This window comes from Telopea speciosissima, chromosome 1 (genome assembly GCF_018873765.1).
Source record: "Telopea speciosissima isolate NSW1024214 ecotype Mountain lineage chromosome 1, Tspe_v1, whole genome shotgun sequence".
Lineage (NCBI taxonomy): Eukaryota > Viridiplantae > Streptophyta > Magnoliopsida > Proteales > Proteaceae > Telopea > Telopea speciosissima.
In genome coordinates, this window is record NC_057916.1 from 50,792,798 (window position 1) to 50,803,951 (window position 11,154).

Consider the following 11,154-nt stretch of genomic DNA (forward strand, 5'->3'; position numbering starts at 1 on the left):
CTGGGTGGTTGCACCACTTCACTTTCGCATTGTGAATAGGTCTATTGCGGAGCCACTTTGCTATCCTAGATCTTCTCGAGCTGTTCCTTATTAGACATATCCGCTGTCAGCCCTGGTGGTTCTTGAGATAGAGCATGACTTAGGTCATGTACGTACTTTTGTAACATGGACACATAGAAGACATCATGCACGCCATCCAAAGATGGTGGGAGTGCTAATCGATAAGCCACTGGTCCGACCTTCGCAAGAATTTCGTAGGGCCCAATATATCTTAGGCTTATTTTGCCCTTCTTGCTGAACCGCATCATGCCACCTTGAGGAATACCTTATCACTGAGAGAGAACTCTAGATCCTTCCGTCTTCTGTCCGCATAGCCTTTCAGCCTAGACTGAGCAGCCCTGATTCGTTCACGGATCAAGTCCACCTTCTCATAAGTTGCTTGGATCAACTCCGTCCCAAGGATACATCACTCACCTACTTCATCCCAGTACAATAGAGTCTTACATTTCTTCCCATACTAAGCTTCAAATGGTGCCATCCTGATAGTGGCTTGATAACTATTGTTGTAGGAAAATTTGATAAGCGAGATGTGCTCATCCCCAGTTGCCTTGCATATCAATGGCACAAGATCGGAGCATGTCTTCCATTGTCTGTATAGTTCTCTCTGACTGTCCATCAGTTTACAGGTGGAAGGCAGTGCTAAAACTCAACAAGGTGCCCATAGCTCTTTAGAATCCGCCCCAAAACTTGGATGTGAACCTGGGGTCCCGATCTGAGATAATGCTAACTGAAACTCCGTGCAGGTGAACCACGTTATCAATGTACAAGTGGGCCAGCTTATCCATAGAATAAGTGAAATGAGCTGTCTTCATCAATCTATCCACAATAACCCATAGAGCATCAACACCTCTGGGTGTACGAGGCAGTCCAGTGATGAAGTCCATGCTAACATGTTCCCACTTCTATTCTAGCACGGGCAAGGAGTGTAAAAGGCCATGGGGCCGCTGTCTATCTGCCTTCACTTATTGACAAGTGAGATACCTAGCCACAAATTCAGCTACATCCCTCTTCATTCCACTCCACTAGTAGTATCCCTTCAGGTCCTTGTACATCTTAGTACTACCTGGGTGAATTGAATATGGAGAGTCATGTGCTTCTGTCAATACTTCCTTCCTCAACTGATCATCCTTGGGGACACATAATCGATCCCTAAACATGAGAACGCTGTTTTCTGTCAATGTGAAATTCAGATCTCGCTATGTATCACCCCAAATAGCTTCAATGATCTCTTGAATCGTTCATCTGAGGCCTGAGTAGACTGAATCCTTTCCACTAAGGTTGATTGTACCGATAAGGCTGCTAGAGATAGAGTAACACCCTCTACTAGTAACTCCAAATCCATCCATCCAGCTTCTTCAACAAGTTCCTTACTGACAGCCAAGGATGTAATGGATAAGGTCTGGGACTTTTGACTAAGAGCATCCGCCATAACATTTTTCTTACCAGGATGGTAATGGATGGTGCAATCATAGTCCTTTATAAGCTCCAACCATCGCCTTTGTCTCATGTTGAGTTCTTTCTGGGTAAAGAAGTATTTGAGGCTTTTATGGTCACTGCAGATCTCATTCTTTTCTCCATACAGGTAGTGTCTCCAGATCTTTAGAGCGAAGACCACAGCCGCCAACTCTAAGTCATGAGTTGGGTAATTCCTTTCATAATCCTTTAGCTGACGAGAAGCATAGGCTATCACTTTTTTATTCTGCATCAAGACATAACCGAGACCCATCTTTGAGGCATCACAATAAACTACCATCCCCCCGGTACCATTTGGAATAGTAAGTACTAGAGCCAAAATCAGTCACTACTTTAATTCCTGGAAGTTCCTCTCGCAGTCGTCTAACCACTCAAACTTCACTCCCTTCCGGGTTAGTCGAGTCATAGGAGCGGAGATCTTTGAAAAGTTCTCGATAAATCTCCTATAATAGTCGGCTAGACCGAGGAAGCTATGAATATCTACTACATTCTTTTGTGTCTCCCAGTCAACTACAGACTTTACCTTGCCGGGGTCAACTTCAATACCCTTAGCAGAAACCAGGTGACCTAAGAAAGCCACTTGTTGTAACCAAAACTTGCACTTGCTGAACTTAGCATACAATTGTTTTTCTCTCAAGCGCTGCAGCACAAAACGAAGGTGGTTAGCGTGCTCTTCTTCACTCTTGGAGTAGACCAGGATGTCATCAATAAACACAATAATGTACTTATCCAGTACGTCGTGAAACATCCTATTAATTAATTCCATAAAGGCTACTGGGACATTTGTCAATCCGAAGGACATAACCAGAAACTCGTAGTGTCCATTTCGCAATCTGAATGCTGTCTTGTTGATGTCTCTACCTCTGATCTTCAACTAATGGTACCCCAAGCAGAGGTCGACCTTTGAGAATAATCTTGTACCTTGTAATTGGTCGAATAAATCATCGATCCTAGGCAATGGGTACCGATTCTTGATCGTAAGTTTGTTAATTTCACGATAATCAATGCACATACGCATACTACCGTCCTTCTTCTTTACAAATAATATAGGTGCGCTCCACGAGGAAACACTTGGTCTGATGAAGCCCTTCTTCAATAGGTCATTGAGTTGCTCTTGAAGTTCTTTCAATTCTGATGGGGCCATCCTGTACGGGGCCTTAGATACTAGAGCAGCACCGGGCACCAGGTCAATCATAAACTCTGTTTCCCGATCCGGTGGTAATCGTGTGAGGTCTTCCAGAAAGATGTCAGGGAAATCTCTTACTACACTTATATTTTCCATAGGTATAATCTTGGCTTTGGTGTCCAGCACGGAGACTAAGTAGCATTGACAACCTTCCGCTAACAACTTCTAAACTTGGAGAGCCAAAATGATTGTTTTCCTAGGCTTTTTTACTTTTGTTGCCCTTGAACGCAAATTCCTTGCCTTCCTCTGACTTGAAGAGTACTTTATTCTCTGTGCAGATCAGGATGGCTCCATGAGTGGACAACCAATCCATTCCCAAAATGATATCGAAGTCCTTCATGTCCATGATTATAAAACTAGCCTCCAGCCCATGGTCACTTACTCGAGCTAGGAAAGAATTGAAGGCTTGGTCAAGCTTGACCTTACTTCCCGTCAGTGTACAAACTATCAGCTTCTGTTCCATACTTGCCGGTCTAATAGGTAGTTTCTCGACAAATGAAGGTGATATAAAGGAGTGTGATGCTCCCAAGTCAAACAACACATACGCAAGTAGGGAGCACATAGAAATCATGCCTGATAAACACCAAATAGCCAAACATGATAAACTCAACATAAAGAATTTCATTCAAGTGGTTGAGTACAATACCTATGATGACACCAGGGTCAGACTGGGTTTCTTCATGAGTGACAAAATACACTCTTCCATGAGTTTTGCTTGCTGGATGAGGAAGAAGTGGGCGAACTGTTGCCTTTACCTAAGGTGCCTTGGAAGTCACAGTTGGCCACGAACCTGCTTGTCGTGGATGTGGGCAATCCTTGACCATATGACTGGACTCCTTGTAGTTGTAACAGATGAGAGTTTGGGTCCCATAATAAGGAGCCAACGTAGCTTTGGGTGCCTAGGCCACATCAGGTCTACGGGACTATATTGGAGTTACAGTTGTGTAGGCCCCTCTCTTCTAGAACTTATTAGGTCCCATCGAGTCATAAGATGACATTAGCCTCTTGCCAGCTTGTATGGCCTTGTAGTTCTCTCTCTGCTGATCTTCAATCATCTTAGCAGCTTAAACCACTTTCACATAGGTAGGGTACTTGTGCAGCACCATAGATGTACTCAAGTTGGCTCTCTACCCTCTTTCAAATCTTCTTGCCTTAACTTCCTCAGCCTTCAAGTGTGCCGAAGCAAAATAGAAATACTCCTCAAAGGCATGTTGGTATTCAAGGACCGACTTGGATCCTTGGTTGAGGCTCATGAATTCAATTTCCTTCTTCTCTCGAAAGTTCTTTGGAAAGTAATTCTTAAGAAAAGCTTCTATAAACTGAGCCCAGGTTGCATTTGGGTATTTGGCCCAAAATTGCTCCCTTGAGGAACGCTACCATGTATCAACGTCACCTCGGAGTTGGAAAGTGGCACATCAGATCTTCTCAATGTCATTACATGGTAATACCTCGAAGATCCTCTCCAGATCTCTTATCCAAGTAGCTGGAAACATTGAGTCGTGAATCAACTTGTAGAAAGTAGGAGGACAATGCTTCTGGAATTTCTCTGAAAGCTTAGAGGCATCAACCCACTCTGGCACCATATTTTGGACTGGTAGGGCAGCCAGAGCAGGAGGAGGTGGATTTTGTACTACTTATACCACAGGGACTTCAACTGTAGCTGGTACCAGGGGAGGAATGATATGTGTGGCAGCAGCTGCAGGAATAGGGACTATGCGCACCAGGGGTGGTACTCGTTGTCCTTCCCGTCCAACATTCTGGAGCTGGGTAGTCACAGTCTGCATGAAAGTGCATTGCTCATCTTGCGACTCCCAATGTTCCCATTGCATATCTCGTAAAATGTTCCCCAAGAGTGCAGCAACATCCACATTAGTGTTAATTGGAGGCGGCACATGCAAACCTTCTTTAAAGACATCGCCGGTGTCATCCCTAGGAGGGGAACGATTCCGATTACAGGTGTTTACCATGATTCAGCGCCTGACATAGATAAGATGCTTTACAAGTTAGCACAAGGACATGGGGTAGCCAATGCAAGGTAAGGGGCCTCAAGGAAACAAGCACACAATTTTTATTCGAGATACGTGTAGTAACACACAAGGGAAACTAAGGCCCTAAAAGTAAGGCTGAGCCAAAAATGTAGGCCAATAGCCCTTTAGAACGCAGACCGATTCTCTTTAAAGACATCGCCGGTGTCATCCCTAGGAGGGGAACGATTCTGATTGCAGGTGTTTACCATGATTCAGCGCCTGACATAGATAAGATGCTTTACAAGTTAGCACAAGGACATGGGGTAGCCAATGCAAGGTAAGGGGCCTCAAGGAAACAAGCACACAATTTTTATTCGAGATACGTGTAGTAACACACAAGGGAAACTAAGGCCCTAAAAGTAAGGTTAAGCCAAAAATGTAGGCCAATAGCCCTTTAGAACGCAGACCGATTCACGGATGGAATTAGTCCTCTAACTCTGTTCGTGACTCCGTCGCCGAAATAGGCTGGACGGACTAATGGTCAGATTTGGAATATGAATCCGTTCGTGCATCCGTTCTCAGGGTGCCCATTTTGGCCAAAAGACCAAGCCCTATGAAACTACAGATGGATCCTAGGTTATGGTTCCGTTCATTGTTCCGTGCAATTTTAAGAATGAAAACTTAAGTTTTTAAGCTCGACGAATTCACGGACAGAATCACGATAGTGGATCCATTCGTGCGTCCGTTCAAAAATTTTCATAAGAATACCAACCGCGTGTTTCAAACTCATTTTGGCTTGTTAGAAGAGAATGGAGGCACATAGCAGGGGAGCCCTAGCATCATCCGTTCAAAGTTTCTACACCCTAGATTGGTGGATTCAAGCCTTCCTCTACCAAGATCAAGTTTCTCATCCACAGGTAGGTGATTTTACCTCCATTTGGAATGCTTAGGGTTTGTTCTAGACCTTTTCTAGTGTTCTTGGTTGGATTTTTCTTCTCCTTCTTCCTTTTTACTGTGTTAGGTTGTTTGAAAAGTATTGGAACATTGTTTTTTTCTTTGATTATTTGCTTTCAAATTCAAGAATGAACATGCCTTTTCATTCCTACACCTATCGATTAGGGCTAGGGTTGGTTAAACCCTTCCCAAAACCGAAAACTCTAACTATTTTTGGGGCAAATGAAATTCATACTAGGAATAGGTTCTAATTCTTCTTACAATTCATTTGTTGAGTTGCTGTGATTTATATATAATCTTTATATTCTTATTGAAGTTACCAAATACATGTAGTGTCTTTGTATTGCTTGTGTGTAGGCAACTAGAGTGGAATGGCTCCCAAAACAAGGGGAAGCAGGGCTCCTATAACAGCAACAACACCAGCACATTATGATGCCATTTTGTTTGTGTCTGCTGAGGCAGAGAGGCTATATACTGAAAAGTTTCATGATAGAAAGATTTTAGTGGGGAGGGAAGCTATCCTAGATGAGTTGATTGCCTTCAAGGTGGGGGAGAGGATCGATAGGTTGGGTGGTTCAGCATGTTATCTCCACCCAAGTTCTACTATCATAGGTTGATTAAGCACTTTTACTCCAACCTGTCAATTACTCAGGAGGACCGGACTAGGCTTCGGCTTAACTCCTTTGTGAAGGGAGTGAAAATTCCTTTTAATGAAGTAGAGTTGTGGGACATATTAGGAATAAGCTCTATTGGAGATCGTGTCTACCACCCACCAGGGAGAGATCTACTCTCCTATGTGTCCAAGACAAAGTACCAGCACCTGTATTCCACCTTGACCAATCAGAAGTACTAGTACCGGATGAATCAGACCGAGTTTGGTAAATCGCAGAGGATCTTGACTATGCTGTCCAAGACCAACCTTGTTCCCATCAAGGGTCACAACACTGAGCCCTCACTCATGGCTGCAGCCCTAGGTTACTACCTGCATCAAGGCATTCAGGTGTGTCTACCCTATATCGTTATCAGACACATGGAGCAAGATCTATTCAAGTCCAGGAATAAGAAAACCCTGCCCTACAGGAGATTTCTCACCCGCATCTTCGAGCAGTTCCAGGTCAACCTGGAGGATGAACCCCCACCAAAGAGCTTTGAGGAGCCACTCGGGCACAATTCCCTGGCCCAGATGTGTATCAAGTGTGATAAATTCAGTGATGGAGAGCTAGTTGACCCTGAGGGGGATGGGGGTGAGGAGGAGAGCGATGATTATGAGGAGGAAGCACCAGTACAGTTCTCTGCTGGAGCTTCTAGTTCTGGGCCCTCTGACATGAGTGCAGTCCTAGATGCCCTTGGTCAGCTGAACACCAACATGACCAAGCTCAACTCCAACATGGTGCAGGGGTTCGAAGGGATACAGGGAGAGTTTGCTTCATATGACCGCCGCTTCGAGAGGATAGAGAAGGACATCCACGACATCAATGCCTATCTATACTACGGAGGCAACGATGAAGAGGATGAGGACAACGATGAGGAGATGGGGGACTAGGCCCCAACATCGCTGGAGTTATTATGGATTTTCTTTCTTTGGTGTTATTTTGAGTGGTTGTCTCAGAAACAATATTTTAAGTTTAACTTTTCCTTTGTCTTTTCTCTTCTTTTTTTTTTGGTTCAAGTGTGATATTATGGTTTTCAGTTGTGATTTTTGGGAGGTCCTTTTTGGGTTATATGTAATTATACTAACCTCCAAGGGAGGTTGAGTAAGTAAAACAGCTGGATGTACGTAATATATATATATATAATAGCTCTTTAGTTTTAATGTTATCCCTGTTATCTTGCTATGGTTCTCGATTTCCACCCTAGCTAGTCTTCTCCCTATGTTTTACATACATTCCAATTATGTCTGTTGAAAGCTTTTAACTTAGACCCTATTGTGTAGAGTAAATCAAGAGTCCTTGCTAGTCTATGGCTGGTGCAGAGCATCGCTCTCTGATACTATGCTGTCACGCCCCCATCCCAAGCTTAGGAACAAGCACAGTCAAGAGGGTGACTGGGAAGACACTCATCATCCCATATCCTACCAGGATCAATGACACAGTGTCCCAATCCATAGTCAACAACCAAGGACAACATAAATAATTACAATTTATAGGAGGGAAGGAATATTCCATTCAAAACAGAATAAATGCAAGCAGAAGCAATATAAATAGCAGTTACTATATGTTCAGCTGGCTAGGTGATATAATAATAGTTTAACACTGTTTACTGACTAACCATGACATAACTACTCAAAAGAATATAAAGTTAATTATAGACAAATGTTCATAATGGGCACAAAGCCCCAAAAGAATTAAAAGAGGGGATTATCCCCAACAACATCACGGCCCGTAGGCACAATCATCACAGGGGTAGCCATCGTCGTGTTCTTCCGACACAGCCTCAGGTTCCTCCCTGCCAATACCATCATAATCTATCGGTTGGGCCTCTAGACCAGCCAGATATCCACCACGTGCATCAAAATCTAAAAAGGTGTGTACACAGGGGGTTAACTCCACTGAGCCACTAAGGGGAAGGGGAATGCACAAACACACAATCACATATAGTCCATGATGAATGTAATGTTAAATAGATTTTCCACCTAACAAACAATCTAAGTCAGAGTATATGCTACTATGATAACTCGGGAGACACTGTGGGTCACTTAACTTATAGCCACAATGAAACCTCAGTTATCAACTGGGAGCCTACGCCGGTAGAAGCCATCTAACCATCCAGTGGCAGATCCCGATGATCAGTGGTCATCCCTGACCTAGCATCTCTCCCCCACAGGCAATAAGGAGCCCCAATCACCCAACACCTAAACCCCTGTTGGTAAGGATCATAGCATGGGAGGGTGAATCCTAGCCGCAGATATACTACATGCAAGTTCTATCATCCCAAGAGTTATTTTGGGTACATTAACGTCCCATTCCATGTAGTACCCGGGTACTAGCAAGGCACGGCACATACAGACCAGGATGGCAATCAATAATCTCATAAGCATTTTTGGGGTCCCAATACCGGCATACCCGGCACCATAACCCGATATAATAATATAAAGTAAACATATTCACATTGCATCAATTCGTAACCAACATAGTTTATATGCAAGGATGCAACATGTTAAGAATGGATGCAAGTATAAGCACAATTATGTGATTTATATAGTTATATAAATAACAAGCCCAAACATCACCCAAAACCCACTCACAGTTTGTTTGCTTGTTGCTCGGGGTATTTGTTAAGATTTGCCTTGGTGCTCGCATTCCCGTATAAGTTACGAAGTCTGAGGATGCATGAGAATAAAGTTAGAAGTGCATAGATGGGTCCCATGAGGGGTCCCAACAATTAATGTGAAGTTTGAGTCAAGACAACATGAACGGACGCAGGGATGGAGGCAACCAGGTGAGTCCGTTCTTGGCTCCGTCCAAGTATTCAGTGAAAATATATGGGACAGATTCACGGATGGAACTTCCAAGTGAATCCATTTGTGCATCTGTCCGAACCATGAGACATTCCCGAGAGCAAATGGATCAACGGATAGAGCTTCCAAGTGAATCCAGTCATGCATCTGTTTGGACCCTGAGACATTCCCAAGAGCGAACGAATCAATAGACAGAACCACGATGATGGATCCGTTCGTGCGTCCGTCGAACCTCTCTTAGAGATTTAGGAGGAAATCCTTCTCCAGCCTTTCATCCATGAGACCATAGGGGTCTTAGGGTTAGGGAGGTGAGTCCCAGGCTTTGTTAGGGTCCAAGATACCTAGCCCTATATGGGTCTTAGAAGCTTTTAAGGGATTGGAGCCCTCTCCAGGGTTTCCCAAACCTAGGTTTAGGTCTTAAGGCATCGAGTAGTAGCTCATGCCGTTAAAGCCATGAAGGCAGTAAGGGAGATGGAATGTAGGTCTCAAATTAGGAATTAAAGAAGGTTATTGGGTCTCCAATAGGAAACCCTAAGCTAGGAATCGATCCCAAGATGATCCCAAAGTTTGAAATGGAAAAGAGAGGGAGAAGAGGAGAGTATTCACCTTAAAGATGAGCCAATGAATGGCTTCCACCTCCACAGCTCTCTTCCAATCTCCTTCTTTAATGCCTTCAAAGCTCTCCAAGCTTCCACGGTTTTGGGTAGGTAGGAGAAGTGAAAAAGCCATAAATGGCTGGGCTCTGCTTTTATAACTAATACCCCACTTAGGGCCTGTTTGGCTTGGGGCTTTAAGAGTTAAAACTCATTTAAATGCCAACTCAGGCAAGTGGGTCCACCTATATAGCACACACACAATTCAATGAGACCAAGGGTGGGGTCCACCTTATCTAGGTGCTTAGGTAGGATGCCGGGGGCATGGGGTGTGGGTCTCACATGAGGAAAACACCCAAAATCCTAAAATAGTATGGATGGATTAACGGACAGAAGAAGTCTTGTGAGTCCATTCATGCGTCCGTTGCTGTTGTAAAGGATAGAACCCTAAGGAAATTTATTAGGCTTTGGCCCACACTTCAAGGCCAACAAGGGGAGGGTCTACTAACATCATAAGGGCAGTATCTTACCCCTCAACCATCACGACGTGTCCTTTGTGATTCCAAAGAGTTTTCCAATCGCGATGCTAAGCTCATCGCCGAAATAGGTGTCTAAGTGTGGGGACACAGGAAACGCCTTCCGGTACTCTTCACTCTGGGGACTGATGCTAGGAGGATGGTCGATGAAATCACCGTCAATAAATCTCCCCCAGTGCCGATTGAGGAACCTCTCTTCCACAGGCAAGTCTGTGAACTGGTCAAAAATTTTATGGCTAGGTTTGACCACAAGTGAAAATAGCTCACCAGCGTACATGGCAATAGAATCTACACGTCATAAGAGAGAGAAACTATAATTAAATGGCAAATCTGGGCACGGATGAAACATGATGAAATTTCCACTCTAGTTGGTTAAGACACAACTTCCTTGCCCTTGGATTTCAAAATGTTAACTAGAGGAGATGATGTAATTTCTTCTTGTAAATTCATCTTCTGTGTCTCTTCCAATTCAATCTTCAATATCTTTAACTTCTGTTTAAAGACATTACACTCCTTTGCTTTGGATGATAGACCGATACTTAACTCATTAGTTATCTTGGTCATCTCTTCAACAATAATGTTTAATTGACTAACCTGCTCCTCCTTCTCCACAAGCTGACTCTATGGTTTTTATCTTCTTTTTGGCAACCTTGAGATTAGTTAAAGCAGAATATAACTCTGATTACAAGTCATACTCAGCTTCCTGTTCTTCCTCTTCTTCAGACTCTTTAGTAGTCTTGTGTTGCACCTTGTCTTCAAGTGTCATAAATAAAGTCTCAAATGAGTCACCATTTGACTCATCATCATCTTCTGATGACTCATCTGAAGAAGACCTACACTTCTTTGAGATGAGACTTTTCTTCTTGAAATTCCCTTTTCTAGGGATGAACTTCTTTTTCCCTTTCTTGAACCTACTCTCTTGAGTATC

The 11,154-nt window shown here is 43.6% G+C and overlaps 1 protein-coding gene across 1 annotated transcript; it reads right to left on the reverse strand.

Moving 5' to 3' along the window:
- Window positions 1-1,861: 1,861 nt before the first annotated feature.
- LOC122650904 (uncharacterized mitochondrial protein AtMg00860-like) lies at window positions 1,862-4,302 on the reverse strand. The gene is made up of 2 exons (XM_043844271.1): window positions 4,168-4,302; window positions 1,862-2,215 (listed from the first exon to the last, which is right to left on the reverse strand). The coding sequence occupies exons 1-2, from the start codon at window positions 4,300-4,302 to the stop codon at window positions 1,862-1,864; spliced, it is 489 nt and encodes a 162-aa protein (XP_043700206.1).
- Between the last annotated feature and the right edge of the window lie 6,852 nt (window positions 4,303-11,154).

Excerpts from the sequence above, each read along its gene's own strand:
- LOC122650904 (XM_043844271.1), bottom strand. The coding sequence starts at position 4,302 with ATGGTGCCAGAGTGGGTTGATGCCTCTAAGCTTTCAGAGAAATTCCAG. Across the intron at positions 2,216-4,167 it reads ATCTGGAGAGGATCTTCGAG|AGTGAAGAAGAGCACGCTAA; the intron begins GTATTACCATGT and ends GTCTACTCCAAG.